The sequence below is a fragment of the Schistocerca gregaria genome, chromosome 4 (genome assembly GCF_023897955.1).
Source record: "Schistocerca gregaria isolate iqSchGreg1 chromosome 4, iqSchGreg1.2, whole genome shotgun sequence".
Lineage (NCBI taxonomy): Eukaryota > Metazoa > Arthropoda > Insecta > Orthoptera > Acrididae > Schistocerca > Schistocerca gregaria.
This window is the reverse complement of record NC_064923.1, coordinates 731944315-731965562: the sequence shown is the minus strand read 5'-3', so window position 1 is coordinate 731965562 and position 21248 is coordinate 731944315. Positions and strand designations below refer to the sequence as shown.

At 37.9% G+C, this 21248-nt stretch overlaps 1 protein-coding gene across 1 annotated transcript in view; it reads left to right on the top strand.

The window, feature by feature from the left end:
* Window positions 1-21248, top strand: part of LOC126267636 (cactin) — a 147381-nt gene that overhangs the window by 53617 nt on the left and 72516 nt on the right. The window contains exon 5 of the mRNA XM_049972938.1: window positions 18151-18284. Coding sequence (XP_049828895.1) covers window positions 18151-18284 — 134 coding nt within the window. The remainder of the gene's footprint in view (window positions 1-18150; window positions 18285-21248) is intronic.

Here is a 21248-nt window from a genome sequence, read left to right as displayed (position 1 = left end):
TGAGGGGAGTTGAACACTGGAATTTATCCAAATTTCATGCACAGAAGATCAGACATTTATGTCATTATTTAAAAATTTAATATCACATTTATGTGATGTATTTTAAAGTTTTCCACATGAAAAAAAGATAGCATTATATGTGAAAGCTTAGCATTTCTTGTAGCTTATTTATCTTCAAGATCAGTATTATATGCCTATGTGAAAGCTTAGCGCTTCTTGTAGCTACAGTATGTATATTAATTTAAACCTTAACATGTACTGTGTTTGATGGAATTCGAATTTATTCTTTCGTAATACGGAAATTTGCAGCGTACTTAGTGTTGCACATCAAAGGTCTTTTCAAAATGTGTGTTTTTTTGTGCTGGGTTGATTTTCTAAAGTGCAAGGAAGAAGTTCTATGCCAGCATATAAAGCCTTAAGCATTCAAAGGATTGATAAGTTTCATGGTTCTGAGGGAAAGTATACGCCCTGGATTAGAAATTGAAATTTGAGATAGCCAGCTGTCAAGTTTAATCTCTTGATTAGTTACATTCCAGCATAGATTAAATGATCACACATGAACTAAAACAGAGAGAAAAATTTTTCCATTAACAACTATTACATACAAATAAAATTAACATGAATATACATGCAGTTATTAGCTCAGAACAGACAATGAGCCACTATTAAAGAACACCATGAAACAAATAGGCAAAGGCAAAAAATATTTTTTACAAAAAGGAAACACACAGTTGGCTTCAACAACAAGTAATATATTCAACCCTGTGTACCCAAGACAGCATAAATAAGACTCCTGAATTACAAACGGGGCTTGCACCCAATAAATATGGAATATTTGTAACATGAATAGACAGAGATCATCAGTATTGGATATGGTTTGATTTCAAATTCCACCAACAAGACCTAAAAATAAAATTTGAACCAGAAAGGCCACGTAGGCATAAATAAGACAGATTTTTGACATGCTGATTGCACATTACAGGAGGCACACATAATATTTATAAATTATCAAGAGAGCACAAAGGCAACAGAAAGATGTAAGTGTGAACTAAAGGCAAGTTTATTAATATAAGTGCTGGTAAATGTCTGTTAATAATTCTGGTGTTAAACTGAAGCCTATAACCCACAATAGAAGAACCCCACAGCACAGCCGATAACTCCAAATAGCTTCAAGTAGAGTCTACACATTAAGATGCTCACCAAGCAAGTCCATATAGCTCAGCCACTCCACTGTGCCTGTAACTTCTGTAGATATGACACAGTACTAAGGCCGTCTTCAGCGTCATACTACTCGGATGTGTAACTGACAGATTGCCAGTGCATACTCTCATTCAAAGTGCTAGCCAGTTCCAGCAATTGCTTATAGCATCCGTGTCCCACAGAACTTCCAGCAGCTGCTGTAGTGTGGCCATCCTCGTGTTATCAGTGAGCAGCAATTGAGAGCAAACTGATCCGGGGTGGCATTAAGTCGGGTTGGCAGAGCGCACACCCCTGGAGGGACGCTTAGCAGGCTGTTGCTTAGCTACAGTCAAAGAATCTAAATCATTCTTTTGATAATGTATTGAAAGAACACAGAACTTGATCAGAGCTATGTACATCTTAACCCGTAACTATTCCCCGTTTGAAGATATCTCGAGTAGACAAATCTGTGGCAGTACTTGTGCATTTGACTGGCACTACCCTGTGCACAGGGCATTTTGAAGAATCCATTTTAGCCAGCCAGAATCCTGCACCCTTCACCTCGTATTCATTCACTGATGACATCTTTATCGTCTGGACCCAGAGGGAGGAAAAGCTATAGCCATTCCTCCAGAACCTTGAACACCTTCTGTACCATTTGTTTCAATTAAATTAATGAAAATAATCAACTTTTGAAAATGTAGTTGGAAGGATAAAAAAAATCTGCTCCCCAAGCTGCAGCAGTAGAACACACATATAAAAAGTGTTTAAGTTTGCAGGCATTTGGAGGCAGTGGCTCCTTCTTCTGGCAGAAGGGTTGAAGGGGAAGGAAGAGGGGTAACAGAAAAGATGTGGTGTGGTTAAGCAAAAAGGGTGGATTTCAGAAAAGTCACCCTGAACACCAGGTCAGGGGAGACTTACCAGACAGGATGAGAAGGAAGGAATAATTATCATTCCTTTTCATCACTTCTTGATATATCTCCCCTGACCCGGGGTTCAGTGCACCTTTTCCAAACTCTAACCCTTTTCCTAAATGTCACCAGTCCTTTTCTGTCACCCGCCTTTCTTCCCCTTCAACCTTTCTGCCAGAAGAAGGAACCATTGGTTCCAAAAGCTTGCAAACCTTAGCACTTTTTATACGTGTGTTCTCCTGCTGCCGCTTCGTGAGTAGATTTACTTCACTTAGACCTTCTTAGAAGAGTGTGACATTTTTTAGGAAGTTGACCTCCAACTCACAGATGACCCCATAAGAATCTTTTTTCATATCAAACCCATCAGTCACCAGCAGTACCGTCACTTTGATAACTGTAACTCATTCCACAACAGAAAGGACTTCCAGCATAGACTTGCTGTATCTGCAGTAAGACGAAGTTCTTTTCTTGGTATGGTGAAGTACTTACTACGGCCTTAGTAGACAAAACCTAGCTCACAGCTTTGCACAGGAACAGATCTCCCAAATTGCGTCTCCTTGTGTACCCAAACCTTCTCATACACTTGCCTGTCTGTGCTGAAGTGTCTCCCTCCATTGTCACCATTACCACCAAGTAATGGAACAACTGAACCGTTTCTCCACTGAGTTAGTGAGTACATCGTGTCATACCCTCAAGCAACATATGACATCTCCACTTTTCTGCCCTTCCTCTCCATGTGATTTTCTACTGTACAGCTGAGCTATGTAATATCAAGACCTGCAGATGTGCTTTTTTGTCCCAAATCCACTGAAAGACCCAGGTGCCCCATGTAGATACATAGCACCTCCTGTTCCAGCCATGTCGCTACTATGCTACTACTCTTCCTCTTATTCTTGGTCAGCCACTTCTTTCTCAGTGTCACTGCTGGAGGCTCCCTGTCATGCCCCTACCTCTTTGTGTTGGTGCCAGCTACTTCCTTTGCAAACAGTCATGTTGTCAGTTTCCCCACCTCTTCCTCCTCCACTCTGCTCCACACATCTTCAATGATCCTACCATCCTCCCCAACCAATATTGCAGCTTTCCTCAGTCAGGCTTTAATTGTGGAAGACAACATTGTGTTGCCTCTTTACAATGGCTGATCAATAAACACTGAGACTGAATTTTTCCTTTAGCTTCCAGGATAGTTTCCCATCTGTACCATAAATATTTGAAAAGAGACTTTTTTATGTATAATGTCCATAGGCAGCAGCATGCCCATGTCAGTAGGTTGGTAGTAATGCTGTATTTTGTGGATGATCTGCAGCAACTTTTGTCCATTACCGGCACCTACCAGTGAACTCGTTGCAGCAGATCGCTGGTAGGAAAGCTGAGCAGAAAGCTACCATATTGCTACTCACACCAGGCTGCATACCACGTAACTATTCCAAGAGTTGGGAAAAGGTCTTAATTTTGAATGAAAGGTGGAAATACTGGCAATACTTTGGTATATTCTGAACCTTAATAATGTACACGTTCACTGCCAAGCCCGTGCTAATCTCAACACAGTCATGCACAAACTCTTTCGTTCAGATTAGCAAGTTTATGGTACCTTATTTCCCAAAACCTGAACAGCTACTAAGCACAGATTGTTATTAACTGAAAATGCTTGCCATACTATTAAGTTTATTGGTGTCCAATGCACTCAAATTTTTAGTCATCGATCTGCTCAATATGCCACGTAGAATTACTGTCTTTTCTCATACACAAAACTACTTAAAAAATCCGTACTTTCTAAAAATAAAAAAAAGAAGGGGAAAAAAACGGAATAAATATGACTTCACTTTAAAACACTTTTGGAACATGTAGCACAACTAAAACCGGCAAATTATAACTTCCTTCGGAGCTCAGACTACACACGATTGTACCATAGAAAAGCTGGGCTCCGACTCCTTTAGACTGCTGTAAGCATTCTATATCTCTAAGAGAAAACACGTGTGAAGAATACTGTGTTCCGATTTGTCAGTTTTCTTTAAGGCAAATAGAAAAACATTATTCTCCCATGTTAGTCCACACTTTTCATGACTAACCAAGCAGCAAATAATACTCTTTTTGAACTGTATTTTTTTCCCAAAGTAAATATTTAACATTCTGATATTTTGTGTGTACTTTACATTATTAACTATTTTCATTTCCTTTTAGCATAAACTTACTTAAATACAATACAAAATTCCCCATTGTTTGCATTCACAGTGCCTTAAATCTTTCTCACACTAGTTCGTACAGTGTTCATCATTAGAACAGTGATCTAGGTATTTACTTTAGAGCACATTCACTTATCATTCACACTACTAAAACCATTTACAAAACCATACAAACATAAATAAACAAAAAAGTCTTCAAGAAATAAACAGAACAATTCACAAAAAAATTCTCTTTCCCCTGTTTCTTGAATCTCTCTGTCCTCTAGCAGATGAAAATTAGAACTACATACTCGACTGAACCCTCTTCAGACCATCTATCACTGTGCATGCACGAGTCATTCTCCCGATACACAGGCTCTAAGACAGGAGCGATATAAGGCACCACACCTCAGCTCTTTGCATTTCACATACAGAACAATGGAGGTCACACAAGAGGTGTGGTATGGTGCAATAAACTTCTGTGTTCATTTAAACCATACAACCACAGAAACTTGCCAAAAGCTGTTTTACCTGCAGCGGAATTGAGGTCAATCACATTTTTTGACTGTCAATTTACCAAAATGCCATTCCCCTTCACACTAATGTTACAGCAGCATATTACACATTGGTATTGGCTAAACTGATGAAGCACATTGCAAGGAAACAACTAAAACTTTTTTTGGGCTGGGTGGCAGCTTCATCACGACAGTGCACAGCCTTAGGTTGCAAATCAAGTCATGGACTTTATAGCACAGTGCAACATTACTTGTGTACCACGTCCACCTTATAGTCCTGATATTGCACCTTATGATTATTTTTTTTTATTCTCATCACTAAAGGGAAAGCTTTGGGCCATTCAATTTGAGAATTCTGAAGAGTGCTCAAGAGAACTGAGGCAATTCTCAAAATCTTGATGAAGATGACCTGTACCATGTGTTTGAGGACTGGCAGAGACACTATAAAAAGTGCATTCAAGTAGACACTATAAAAAGTGCATTCAAGTAGACACTATAAAAAGTGCATTCAAGTAGGAGGGGAGTACTTTGAAAAAGATCATGTAAGCATTTAAATGGAGTACCAAACATCTATGGGGGGAAAAGGATCAGTGTCAGTCTTTGTTGATCAGTGCCTGTAGATAATTCTGTCTGAAAGTTGGCAAGTTTTTTTTCCTTTTCCATTACTATTAGAGTTGATGTAAATTCTTAATGTTAATTTATTTGGCTGTGTTAGCTTCTAACTCTTGAGTTAAAATTGGAAGTTGGATTATTTTGATGATCAGCCCATAATAGCAGAAATTTTTATGTAAATAAACTAGAAAAGACTTGTTGTTAGATCCCCCATCAAGTTCCCTCCCAGATGGCAGATAGGGGAAAGTCTCCCAGATGTGGATGGTACTGGGGAAGTGAAATACCCAGAGTGGACCAAATACTAATTTAGGCCTAAATTTATTTGTGTCTGTTCTGGCATCCAGTGGCTAGTGGCCAGTATCTGTTCACTAAGTAAGTGTGGCTGCTACAAATATGTATTGATCTCAACAATCAAGTCTTTAAATTTGCAGTCTGCAACAGAGATCACAACCACTTTCAACTTGAAAAAAGTCATGGTGGAACAATAAGAAAAATATCCACTATCCCTGGTCCCAGTAAATACACTGGACTTTCCTGGTCATTGGATTCTCGGGTACCAGGAACATCATGAGAAGGAGAAGAGTCAGAGCTTCCCAAAACATCTTCACAAACACTATATTGGCATGCTGAGCACAAATGCGCTGGTCGAGATAGGCAAACTCAAACAGCTGACGGATGTTGTGGAAAAATTTCACATCAAAATCCATGCAATACATGAAACACCCATTTCACAGATAAAAACCACTTCAACACAGAAAACTACAGCTTATGCAAAGGTAAACCTACTGTCAGAAGACAATTTTTGGTACAGCATTTGTGGTTCACAAATCAATCAGTCATATACAACACCGTAGATTTCAATGCAGTATTAGAAACAATCTGTACAAATTGTATTAGGAGACTTCAGTTCACTAATAGGCAAGGAGAAGTAGTACAAACAAATCACAGGCCCGTACACAGCACACAAATGTACCAGCAAGAATGGGGAACAGCTCGTACTTTAATGCAAAATTTTAACTTAAAAATTGTGTCAGTGCAATTTCAGAAGCCAAAATGAAAGCTCACAACATGGAAAATGGCCAAAAACATATGGGGAGAATTTCATGTAGATCATGTAGCCATAACAAGCAGAAATACAAGCAAAATTCTGAATGTGAAAACATACAAAGGATTATGTGCTACAAGTAAAAATTTGGCCAATCCCAAGAAACAGAAAGATGACACAGAAAAAAATTATAAGACCAGACCCAGAACAACTCAAGATAAACAAAGACAAAATTATTGAAGAACTTAATCTAATTTCAACAGAAAATTGGACAGCCCTTGTGAAGACATTTTAGAATGCAGTGCATTGGGCTTATTCTCCTAGGAAACAAAAACATAGATTGTGGAACACAACTTGTGATCATGCCATTGAACGTAGAATGCAGGTCTGGAAGAAGTTTAGCAGTAACATAATGAAAGAGATATGGAAAGAGTTTCACAAAGTCCAGAAACAATCCTCAGAAAATATTAGAAGAGTGAAAAGGACATATGACAGAAATAGACTAAATGAAATTGAGGAAGACTTCAAGAGAAATGACACAAGAAAATTCTACAGAATTTTCGGGGAAAATATAAAGAGTTATCAGTCTCTAAATAATTGCTTCAAAAGAACAGACGGATCTCTGGAAACAGATACTTAAGAAAACTGCAAAATTCTTAAAAATTATTTTGATAAACTCCTCAACTACGAGAAGCCTAAAGAAAACATACCAAACCCAGATCCCAAGCCACTTTAAATTACAGCAGTAGAAGAGATTATAAAACAACTAAAGAACAATAGAGACTCAGGAGAGGATGGTATTATCTCTGAGATCTGGAAACTCAAAAGATCAAAGCATCACAGAGAAAATCCATGAAATTCTTATAGAAATATGGAATACAGAGAAAATTCCATACGAATGGAAGTGTACGTTGATTTGCCCACTTCACAAAAAGGCTGACAGAACAGACCGTAATAACTACAGAGGTATCTCATTATCACTGGTCACCTACAACATTCTCTCCAAGGCATTACTCAACAGACTAGAACCACAACTTGATAAAATGTAGGTGAATACAAAGCAGGCTTCAGAAAAGGAAGGTCCTGTACTGAACAGATTTGGAACTAGCAAATGCTCCTGAAGGTCAGACAGATGAACAACACTGTAATCACAGTCATGTACTTTAAGAAGTACTTCATAAACAGGCAGATTCTCTTTGAAGCGTTAGAACTATTTGGAATAGACAGAAAAACCAGAATTCTTATACAACAGACACTTACAGACACCAAATGCAAAATAATATTTAAGGGAGAAATCTCATATCCATTCGAGATACATACAGGAGTGAGTCAAGGACAAAATTATCAAACAATGGAAAGAAAACATAAAAGGAATTAAGTTAGGAAGAATGTGTGCAGACAAGATGATAATTAAATGCCTGGCATTTGTAGGTGACCTGGCAATACTCAGCAACATTAGAAAAGAATTACAAGAAGCACTGGAATACATACTTACACTAAGTCTCTTAAAACAGGTTTACAGATATTGTATAAGAAAACACAGTACATGGAAAGGAAGAACAGCAAACACAAAATATTCGGAATAGGAGGATCAAACAAGGCATCCAACATATAATGAACAGAAAAACAGCAGAAAGCATAGAAACTGACACAAACTCTTAAACTCAGGCACTACAGTTCAGTTTTACTAGCAAAAGCACTCTATGCATCAGAAATGACCACAATTGGAGCATCATACATCACAGAGACAGAAAAAATGGAATGTAAAATCCTCAGAAAGATTTTTGCAGCAGTATATGGAGATGGTGTATGGATGAAGAGACTAACTAATGAATTATATGAATACACAGACAGGCTAACAGACATGATCAGAAAATGCTCTTTGCAGAAGAGCTTCTGTGAAGTTTGAAAGGTAGGAGACAAGGTACTGACAGAATTGAAGCTGTGAGGATGGGTCATGAGTCGTGCTTGGGTAGCTCAGTTGGTAGAGCAGTTGCCCATGAAAGGCAAAGGTCCCCAGTTCGAGTCTCGGTCTGGCACACAGTTTTAGTCTGCCAGGAAGTTTCATATCAGTGCACACTCCACTGCAGAGTGAAAATCTCATTCTGGAAACCCCCCAGGCTTTGGCTAAGCCACGTTTATGCAGTATCGTTTCTTCCAGGAGTGCTAGTTCTGCTAAGTTTGCTTAAGAGCATCTGTGAAGTTTGGAAGGTAGGAGACAAGGTACTGGCAGAATTGAAGCTTTGAGGGTGGGTCATGAATGGTGCTTGGGTAGCTCAGTTGGCATAGCACTCGCTCACATAAGGCAAAGGTCCTGAGTTCAAGTCTTGGTCCGGCATACAGTTTTAATCATCTGTCGGGAAGTTTCACCATGGTTTCAGATTTGGACTTGGTTATGACATGACTTTGTTTGGTGAAGACCTGAGGTACTTCATAACTTTCACATCACTGTGGTTCCAATTAGACAAGGCTGGAGAGGATGCTACTATCTAACTGTCAATAGGATCTGACCTGACCAGGAACAAAGTCAGCAAGTGTCAGCCATTTGGTGCCAACTTTCAGATGGTTTCAAATCTGCAGTGGAGAAAAGACTAGCCAAATAACCCATGGTGAAACACAGTTATCATCAATGGGGATAATCTACCAGTTAGCTAGCACTCGTATTGGGTGTTGCCAGCTGAGCTACAAATAATATAGCTGAAGTGGAGAAGATGCTACAGGATGGCATGATTCAACCTTTGTTATTCCGAAGAATCTTGTGTTACACTTCATATTTCCTCACTTAGACATAAGACGATGTGAAACTTGCCTTACGCAATTAATTACGATATTTTTCTGATCTACAAGTTTCGTCAAAAGACTATTGTTCTTCATCTTAAACTCTCATAAGAACAAACTTCATTTTACGATATATCACAAGGGTGAGAATGTTTCTGAGCTCAGTCATTTTTACTCACTGACAGTTCGATTCATCAGGGTTAAGCCTTATAGATTGTCTTTCCATTTTTTTAAATGTATTTTGCATGTATTCACACTAACTTATTTAAAGTATAAAGAGTCTTGTTAGGTATAAAGAGTCTTGTTTTTAAGCTCGTTGCTTCTTAACGTACTTGGTTCAACTTGATAGTAGTTATTTGTTTAACAAAGAATTTGTTTTATATGTAAAGACAATCCATGGAATCTATTTGTCCTATTGCATCCCTTCCTCTGGATTCGCCTACCCTTTCACTCACCCACCATTCCTTCCACAGATGCACCCTATCATGGATTAGAACAACCCCTTTCTACAAGTCCATCTATTCTTTACTCTCCCACATCTAGATGAATCTCAAATCCTTGAAATTGTGTGCGCTCCCTAATGCTTTTATTCTTATAACTTTTTCTGGTCAAGTTTCTCCATAGCATACTGACTTTACCCAGCTATTACAAACCTTTGTTTCTTTAGCCCTTCTTTGTTCTACTTTCCTTATGCACTTCGTAATGCCATATGGCTACATTATTAACATATTTTATCCTAGCTGTTTGCTTTCATATGCTTATCATTGATGTTTTGTTCATTCAGAACCTATGTGTTGTTTCTGAATTCTACATTTTGTTGCATTTAAGATTATTAATACGGTTACAAATTGCTTGCTTTTAAAAATCAGGCAAAAAAACAAAAGTGGTCACCGTCTTCGAATTTCCAAGTTTCTTTTGAATTACCCGGACCAATAACTTCCGTATCTATGAAAGCCTAGCTTTCTAAATTCCTATAAGAACATTTCTTAGTTCACTATTAATTTCTTTGTTTAATACCTTTTAATAAACATCAGGTACAAAATCTTTACTGAAATGCACTTTAGATCTTTTATTATACCAAAAAATATGTGTGAAATTATTAACTATCACCTTTTTCTTATGTCTTCTTAAATCTTTCATACATACTTTTCCCACAGCTGATGTGATTTCTTTTAGAGTGATTTCTCACCTCATTTATCAACACAAGCACTAAGCACACTCTTGCAGATAACGCTAATGCTATCTATTGTTGTATTGGCCAAATATTTAATGCTTCCTGTATTTGCATTCCTAACTACCTGTTGGAACATCAGTTTTCCACTGTTTGTACTATTGCTCTCCTTGCTTCTCCTCCCCCTTAGTTGATGTTACTAACAAATGCATCTTTACTATTACATTCACTTACATTTGTGCATAAACAAACAAACAAAAAATCATTCTCTATGTCAATATGTGTAATCTGTGCTATGCTGAATAATCTCTCAGCTTTACCTGTGAAAACTGGTACTATTTACCGCAGTGTGGAAGGGATAAAGACAGGGTTTCTGCAATAGAAACATATGAATGTGGAAAGATGGAAGATAGAACCTGCACTCCTGTTGGAAAAGAATGAAAAGAAAAATATAGGAATTCGTATTTTAGGATTGAAGAAATAAAGAATATACGTCCCCAAAGATAGAATTCTGTACCACCCCTCACCCCAATGTTACCTTCCTGATGAGTACTTTATCAGAGGACAACGTGCCCTACAGAACGGACTTGCCATGGTTTCACTCGTATAGGCCCCCCAAGATTGCCCCTAAGAAACACCTACGATAGCCAGTAGAAATTGGGTAACCACACATCATTTGTCAGTATTAATCAGTCTTCAAATCTTGAGTCCGTAAGTTACTGTTTGCTCACAGTATTTCACCACTGTGATATGTATGTATTGTGTTATAAGTACCTCTGTACTTAACCAGTTACAATACATGTATAGTTCTTTAGATGACCAATCCTCCCCTGTAAAAGAAGTACAAAACCCAACTTTTATTAATAAATGGAAAGAAAAAGGTAGTGAATCCCTTGTACAAAATATGCAACATTACTTTTTCATACATTGAAATAGAGCTTGTAATCATTATTTATTAATGTACACTCTTCACATTCCAAATAATAGACTTTCCATGTTACTTTTATTATGTAAGATAGTAAGAGAGTGGTGAAAATGATTGACTATAGAATAGTAGAAGAGTAAGAAATTCCATCACAGAAAGCTAATGTCTTGTACAAGACATGCAACATTACTTTTTCGTGCACTGAAATAGATCATATAATTGTTACTTATTAATGTATGCTCTCTTTGTTCCAAATAATATGCTTTCCCTGTTAATTTTATTATGTAAGATGTGACAGTAAGAGAGGGGTGAAAATTATTGACAATAGAATAGTTGAGGAGTAAGAAATTCCTCCATGTAAAGCTAAATATGAAATAGGACTCAGAACCTGGGTTGTCACTCCGCTTAATCTGCAAAGGTAGCAGAGTCTCTTGATGGTTTAAAATCATGTATCGTATCTATATTATATCACTTACTGTACCTTACATGTCACTAAAATATAGTAAGTACCCTGTGTATTGTGCAGCAATGCTTTATTTCCATGTAAAAGGTACCTTATTTAACACTCTGCCCACAAAGTGGGGTGGAAAACCACCTGCCTACCCTATTTGTTTATTGTGCATGTGTGATTTATCTCAGGCCGTATCCCCAGCCAGTGTATCCTTCTAGCCCATCATGCTTAAAGTATTGGATGGTCGTCTGCTCCGTGGTACATACTACCCAGATGGAATTCCACCCCACCTTGTTGTTAACATCCTTCCAATCAACCTTCTAGACAGAGGGTTAACACTAATATCCATTGTCAACAGTTATTATATTTATCTAATAAGTAAATCTGCCATATTGACTACCCGATACAATCCACAGTATTGCTTTTGCGACTATGAAAAGTTTTGTTCAGGGATAAGCATATGTTCTGTTGCTTAGCCAGTGATTACATTTAACACTAAAGTTTCTGATAGCACAGATGCAAACAAGTAAACCATAATAGCATTACTTACTTTATGTTACCGTGTAAACTGTTTCAATTAAATTCTTTTCATTTACAAAACAATAAACAAAAAAAAGGCAGAATTCACCTCAGGTAAGTAATTACAACAATGAAAGTGTTCAAATCTCAATAATCAATTCAGAAAAGTAACTGAAATCATTTCTGTTCTAAGACAGATTATGTGACTAACACTCCATCTTTGATGAGTCTATGTGCACTCTGTAAAATGTTACATTTTATAAGTATATGCCTCCCATCTCCATACTGCAAATTGCATGTCATTATACTGCATCCACTACTTGTATATTTCACTCTTCCAACAAACGTTAGTCTGGAACTGCGCGACCACTGCGGTCGCAGGTTCGAATTCTGCCTCGGGCATGGACGTGTGTGATGTCCTTAGGTTAGTTAGGTTTAAGTAGTTCTAAGTTCTAGGGGACTAATGACCTCAGATGTAAAGTCCCATAGTGCTCAGAGCCATTTTTTGAACAAACGGTAAATAATGTGGTAATGTTCGTGACATGTATTTATAGCTTAGTAATTGAGTCGTATATTTGTTCAAAGTCATATGCTTACTACCGAAAAAGTTAAAACTGGTATTTATCTGAGTATCTCCACTCATAGTTCTACTTTCTTGAGCTACACTGTATTCAAAGCTGAAATCTTTCGATGAGAACTCTGTATAGCTTAAAGCTTTCTTTAAATATTCATTTGCATTTCCCCACTTATTACCAAAAGCTTAAATTTAGATTACCTGCAGATATGGCTCTTAGTAAGTCTACTTCCTATACATGTGGTGAAACCAGAATTCCTTTCTTCAGTTGTGTGCTCTCTACAACAGAAATATTTTTTGTTTACGATCCTCATATACTTTGGCATACTCACTATGATCTTCAAATTCTATTTGTAGTACTACAGTATTTGTCAAAGCATTAGGCATAGCTATTGTAAGTTGAACTTTCTGTTGTATGTTCTGCTCGTTTAATGTCTAGTTCCAAGCTGGTTACTGTATTAGTCTCACTATTTACTTCAGCAGATTCTCTATTATGTTCAAATGTCTCTGCACAGTCATAAGTATCTCAGTTTTGGACGCTTGTGCTTTCAAATTGACCAGTTGAAGATTCCTTTAGCCCAAAATGTAACTTCTGTAGTAAATCTAAAATGAGATTTTCTATATCAGAAAGTTTGTTTACTTCTTTAACTATTTTATCTAATTGTTTCATCTTCTCCCCTTTAGACTGAAGTGTAGTGATGCTATTGTAGATCCCGTCTAATTTATCTACTATAGTTTTAAGTGTTGTCATACTGTCAGATATGTTGTATAATTTTTAACTATTTTGAGACAATTTATCTAATTTTTCTCGTAAAGTTTTGCTATCACTTTTAAGTATTATCATATTTTTTTTTATGGATTCTTCCATTGCTGGTCAGTAAAACAGTTCTGTATTTGAGGTTGAGTAACAAGTACACTGCTTTTGTTCTAAAATCAGGACGAGAAAAAAACAGTGTACCTGTCGTTCAACCTTATTTGTCATATTGTTGGACAGTCTGTCTGAGTCATGTAATTGTCTTAATTTCTCTAATACTTTTGCTAAAATACTAGTACTCATACTTTGAGCAGTATTTGACATACAGTATAATTAACAGTTACTTTGTTCGATAGTACTTCCCTACTCAAATGAAGGTATTTACACCTTCATACAATCTCAGTATAAAGCATTTTGACAAGCAGTTACAAGTCAGAAGCAGTAACTGCACTCCTAGGCTTCAAAACAGCACTCCAAAATATTCTGTTTTGTTCCTGTTAGGTTTCTTCTGATTTATATGCTGAGAAATAGCTGAAGTATGCAAAAAATTCTGGTTGTTGATTGGGTTGCTATGGTCAGCTGATTTGCTTTGTTTTGAATGTTTTGATAAATCACACTTACACAGTTTTCATTAAGTCACTAAAGAACGTTTTCTTGAATATGACACTTATATTAGACAACACTCCAGTGTGTATTTGTATCTTCTTCATTGTTTATCTCAGTTGCTGTAGGCAACATCATATATTTTCCTGCTATTTCATAAAATCTCTTCTTATTTTCTGTGAACACACTTATATTTTAGTGACTTTTCCATCTGTGTCTTTCACTTAGGGCACCAGATGAAGTGATAAAATGTGGGATTCCCTTGTTAAGGGGTATAAATATGGGGTGACAATTATTGAACTATATGAAAATAATCATCATAACTTCTGAAGGGTTTGTGTTAGGATGTTCAAACTGTACAGTTCGTCATAGGGCAGGATGGGAATTAATATGTGCATGCATGGTTTGGTTTAGCGATAAAGCTCACTTTTATTTGGATGGGTTTGTCAATAAGCAAAATTGGCATATTTGGGGGACTGAGAATTTGCATTTCGTGATTGAGAAGTCTCTTCACCCTCAATTGATGACTGAGTGGTGTGGAGTGGTGTGCAATATCCAGTCACAGAATAATCGGTGCGATGTTCCTTGATGGCACGGTACATGGGGATCTTGGAAGATGATTTCATCCCCATTATCCAAAGTGACCCTGACTTTGACAAGCTGTGATTCATGCAAGATGAAGCTCGACCCCATCAGCAGGAGAGTGTTTGATGTCCTGGGGGAGCACTTTGAGGACCACATTCTGCCGCTGGGGCACCCAGAGGCCACTGGCATGGGACTCGATTGGCTGCCATATTCCCCGGATCTGAACACATGCGACTCCTTTTTGTGGGGCTATATTAAAGACAAGGTGTACAGTTGTTGTTGTTGTTGTTGTTGTTGTTGTTGTTGTCTTCAGTCCTGAGACTGGTTTGATGCAGCTCTCCATGCTACTCTATCCTGTGCAAGCTGCTTCTTCTCCTAGTATCTACTGCAACCTACATCCTTTTGAATCTGCTTAGTGTATTCATCTCTTGGTCTCCCTCTACGATTTTTACCCTCCACACTGCCCTCCAATACTAAATTGGTGATCCCTTGATGCCTTAGGTCATGTCCTACCAACCGATCCCTTCTTCTGGTCAAGTTGTGCCACAAACTTCTCTTCTCCCCAATCCTATTCAATACCTCCTCGTTAGTTATGTGATCTACCCATCTAATCTTCAGCATTCTTCTGTAGCACCACATTTCGAAAGCTTTTATTCTCTTTTTGTCCAAACGATTTATCGTCCATGTTTCACTTCCATACATGACTACACTCCATACAAATACTTTCAGAAAAGACTTCGTGACACTTAAATCTATACTCGATGTTAACAAATTTCTCTTCTTCAGAAACTCTTTCCTTGCCATTGCCAGTCTACATTTTATATCCTCTCTACTTTGACCATCATCAGTTATTTTGCTCCCCAAATAGCAAAACTCCTTTAGTACTTTAAGTGTCTCATTTCCTAATCTAATTCCCTCAGCATCACCAGAGTTAATTCGACTACATTCCATTATCCTCGTTTTGCTTTTGTTGATGTTCATCTTATATACTCCTCTCAAGACACTGTCCATTCCATTCAACTGCTCTTCCAAGTCCTTTGCTGTCTCTGACAGAATTACGATGTCATCGGCGAACCTCAAAGTTTTTATTTCTTCTCCATGGATTTTACTACCTACTCCGAATTTTTCTTTTGTTTCCTTTACTGCTTGCTCAATATACAGATTGAATAACATTGGGGAGAGGCTACAACCTTGTCTTACTCCCTTCCCAACCACTGCTTCTCTTTCATGTCCCTCGACTCTTATAACTGCCATCTGGTTTCTGTACAAATTGTAAATAGCCTTTCGCTCCCTGTATTTTACCCCTGCCACCTTTAGAATTTGAAAGAGAGTATTCCAGTGTACAGTAATAACCCCAAAACCATTGTTAAGCTGAAGCCAGCCGTTCAGGAGGTAATCGACAGCATCAATGTTCCGACACTTCAGCGTATCATGCAGAATTTTGCTGTTTGTCTCTGCCACATCATTGCCAATGATGGCAGGCATATCGAACATGTCATCATTTAAATCCGAATATCTGTAGTGATGTTTATATGTCAAATAAAGTGTATGCATGCTGTAGTTTGTAACTAATTTCCGTTTCTTTTTTCATATAGTTCAGTAATTGTCACCCTGTAAGTTCTTACTTCTCAATTGGTCTGTCGCCTCAATGGTGTTCATAATAAAAGTTAACTTATTCAATCTTGACAGTCATCTTGTATTTTCTTGAAGCTGTGGACCTGCTACTTACTTCCACTAATTATACCATGTGGGCTTCTTCATGTCTATAGTGGGTTGAGGGCTGTAAGAGAGCCCTCAGCTACAACAGCTCACTATGAAATGACACGACTGCTTTGAAAGCACTCTAGAGGTCTAGAAAGTTGTAGACTAGCCTGTCACCGAACCTTCTAAGATTCTGCATCATGCCCTCTACTCAACTCACAGCAAGGGGACCACAATTAGTTCTGGGAACCATGCCGCATATTCTGAGCTCTGCTGAAATAGTGATCTCTCAAGATTTTTGAGCACGTCTGATTAATAGTGTGCTTCTGGGTGTTCTTTCAAGTTTCTGGGACAGCGTAAATATAATAGAAAACCCAATAAACAGGACCAGAGATTTCAGTTTGAACGAGGTTTAGTAGTCCATCACTCAGTTTATTAAGATCTCGCTGGTCTCCACATCAACTTAAAAAAATGAGAAGAATTTACATTTCATAAAATATCAGTGTGAGCTCTGAAAAACAAAAGAGCATCAAAGAGATAGTGGGCATTGAGAGTAAATAGCTGCATGAGACCAACAATACTTTATATTCTTGTTGGAGACCTCTTCAACATATTAAAAGAGGACTCCAGGCAAACATACTGAGTGCACAGGGTGATTCTTCTCATCCCTTTGCTACCATTTTACTTAGGGCTTCCACTGATGACAAGTAACGGACTACTACCTTTTTTCAGACTTTTTCCCTTGATGTGGGACCTGGCAGACTTTGCAACAGGTGAAGTATTTTGCACTGGTTCTGTTTCAGAATCAGTGGGAGACAGCACCTCAAACTAGTTCATAAAGGAGAGAATATAGTACCCTGGTTTCTTCCTGGTCCCTGCCTCGACTGTATGAGGCCCCTGGACCTACCACTGACTTCTTACTCACACTCAAGTTGATATCACACTCAAGTCGATAAGTAGTGACAGTTCATGTATTTCTTTGAGAGAAGACAGTATACTTGAGGTACTGTTTGTATCTCTGGTATGTGAAGCAGAATTTCCCGCAATGTATATATTGCAGCAGCTTTCAGTTGATGAATAACAGTAAGAGTGATTTCTGCTCATCTCAGCCTTTGCCAACTGCTTGCCTGGTCTGTATTTTTGAATATTTTCCCTCCAGCTTTTCTTCACTTTCACACCTCTTATAGGACAATAAATTTAACAAATGGATAATTGGACTTGTTTTGTTCATAGTCTATTATGTTTCTGCCACAGACTGTTTTATGTATCAGCAGTTTTCACACCTGCATTTGTGCTAGTGCTAGTTTCTGTTCATTCTTATATGGTTATTTCTTATACTGGTCATTGTGTGAACTCCTCAAAAATCACATTAACATGTGACATATGTGCTCTTCTGCTGCTCTGCACTTTTATGTGGTTAGGGTTTGTCTGGCCATATGATGGCATTGCTTATACATCAGTACATTTTTATGTATACATGTTTTCATTATTCATTTGTGTTATAATATGCAGAAAATAGAAATGATTTTCCATTATTTCTCTCTCTTTGCAGCAAAGCCTATTGACCTTTTGGTAAAATATTTGTATGTATACACGTTTTCCTTACACATTTGTGTTGTAATATGCAGAAAATAGAACTAATATTGCATGATTTCTGTCTCTTTTTAGCAAAGCCTATTGATCTTTTGGCAAAATATATCAGTGCTGAAGAGGAAGTGGATGCCGTTGAAATGCATGAACCATACACGTATTTAAATGGCCTAACCATAAAGGATCTTGAAGATCTCATTGAAGATATAAAGGTCAGTGTTCTTCAAGGTATTTTTAGCATTCTGAAAATAATCTCCAAAGTAAAATTTTAGAATATTGTAAACTGTTGTACATATTTTTTATTTATAATTTCATGTTCAGTAAGTAATGAACACACAAAATAAGAATGGTTTTGTGGATATCATTATTGGACCATAAAGGATAACAACAACAATCGTTGACTAGAAAGAAATAGAGTGGAGAGGTTCAGTTGAGAATATGTGCAGGATGAGATTAAGTCACATAATTTTTTTATGCTAAGAAATATGTGAATAAAACAATAAAAAATAGCTTTATCAGGCATAAACACAAAGAAGTCTCCAACTAGAAATAGTGAAAAAGCACTCATTGGATATGAAAATCACAGAATGACACATAATGAAACAATGGAAAATCCAGGATGAAAAGTAACAATAGTATAAAAAGGAATATTGCTACTCACCAAATAGCAGATATGCTGGGTTGCAGATTGGCACAACAAAAAGACTTATCACAAAATAAAGACTTCAGCTGCTAGATACTGCTGTCTTGTGCAAGAATGCTGTTTGGAAACAAGCAGGAGAGGCGTTTGGGGATGGGTAACCAGTGACTCAGAGGGGGGTAGGTATGTGGGCTAGCAATGCAGGAGAGAGGTGTATTAGGTGCACGGGCCAGGCATGTGGCACAACGGTTCCGGAGCTGGTGAGGTGTGGACCATGTAGATTACATTGGGGTGTGAATTTGTAGGGGGTGTTGGGTAGAGAGTGTAGTACAGTGGATTTACAAAGATTGAAGATAGGAGGATTAAGGGAGTAAAAGATGTGTTGCAAGGATAAGTCCCATTTATGTAGTTCAGAAAACTTGGGAGGAGGATCCAGACGGCACGGGTTGTGAAGCTGCCATTGAAGTCAAGCATGTTGCACTCAGTAGTTTGTTCTGCCACAGGGTGTTCAACTTCTAAAGCTCCTTTACATATTTTAGTTTATTAGATTTGCAGCCATGGAACTCAAGTTTGGGAGTTGTACAAAGAGTATATGCTTTTTCACTAAATATATCTGACCCTGTTCCTAATATGAACACTATCAAATATTAAAGTTTCTCAATTTAAAAAAATGGAAAATTTGTCTTTGAAATAAGAATAGTACAGATTAATATTATTTCACTTTATGATCCCCTAGCCACATAACATACTCCATAATGATGCATAGGCTCATTCATTCCTGTATTAACAGTGAAGCTTATTTCCTATTCGTGCTGAAGAAAGCATTGCTGTGCTGCATTTGCACATCAAGTTAGCAACCTATCACTATTCAAGGAAGGTATTTCAATCCTGTTCAAATGTCAGTATGTTCCACCATCTACATCTACATTTACATGATTACTCTGCAATCACATTTAAGTGCTTGGCAGAGGGTTCATCGAACCACAATCATACTATCTCTCTACCATTTCACTCCCAAACAGTGCGTGGGAAAAACGAACACCTAAATCTTTCTGTTCGAGCTCTGATTTCTCTTATTTTATTTTGATGGTCATTCCTACCTATGTAGGTTGGCCTCAACGAAATATTTTCGCATTCGGAAGAGAAAGTTGGTGAGTGAAATTTCGTAAATAGATCTCACTGCGACGGAAAACGTCTTTGCTTTAATGACTTCCATCCCAACTCGCGTATCATATCTGCCACACTCTCTCCACTATTACGTGATAATACAAAATGAGCTGCCCTTTTTTGCACCCTTTCGATGTCCTCCGTCAATCCCACCTGGTATGGATCCCACACTGCGCACCAATATTCTAACAGAGGACGAACGAGTGTAGCGTAAGTTGTCTCTTTAGTGGACTTGTTGCATCTTCTAAGTGTCCTGCCAATGAAACGCAACTTTTGGCTTACCTTCCCCACAATATTATCTATGTGGTCTTTCCAACTGAAGTTGTTCGTAATTTTAACACCCAGATACTTAGTTGAATTGACAGCCTTGAGAATTGTACTATTTATCAAGTAATTGAATTCCAACGGATTTCTTTTGGAACTCATGTGGATCGTTATTTAGCGTCAACTGCCACCTGCCACACCATACAGCAATCTTTTCTAAATCACTTTGCAACTGATACTGGTCTTCGGATGACCTTACTAGGCGGTAAATTACAGCATCATCTGCGAACAGTCTAAGAGAACTGCTCAGATTGTCACCCAGGTCATTTATATAGATCAGGAACAGCAGAGGTCCCAGGACTCTTCCCTGGGGAACACCTGATATCACTTCAATTTTACTTGATGATTTGCCGTCTATTACTACGAACTACGACCTTCCTGACAGGAAATCACGAATCCAGTCGCACAACTGAGACGATACCCCATAGGCCCGCAGCTTGATTAGAAGTCACTTTTGAGCAACGGTGTCAAAAGCTTTCCGGAAATCTAGAAATATGGAATCAACTTGAGATCCCCTGTCGATAGCAGCCATTACTTCGTGTGAATAAAGAGCTAGCTGCGTTGCACAAGAACGATGTTTTCTGAAACCATGCTGATTACGTATCAATAGATCGTTCCCTTCGAGGTGATTCATAATGTTTGAATACAATACATGCTCCAAAACCCTACTGCAAGCCGACGTCAATGATATAGGTCTGTAGTTAGATGGATTACTCCTATTACACTTCTTAAACACTGTTGCGACCTGCGCAATTTTCCAATCTGTAGGTACAGATCTATCGGTGAGTGAGCGGTTGTATATGATTGCTAAGCAGGGAGCTATTGTATCAACGTAATCTGAAAGGAACCTAATCAGTATACAATCTGGACCTGAAGACTTGCCCGTATCAAGCAATTTGAGTTGCTTCGCAACCCCTAAGGTATCTACTTCTAAGAAACTCATGCTAGCAGCTGTTCGTGTTTCAAATTCTGTAATATTCCATTCGTCTTCCCTGGTGAAGGAATTTCAGAAAACTGCGTTCAGTAACTCCGCTTTAGCAGCACA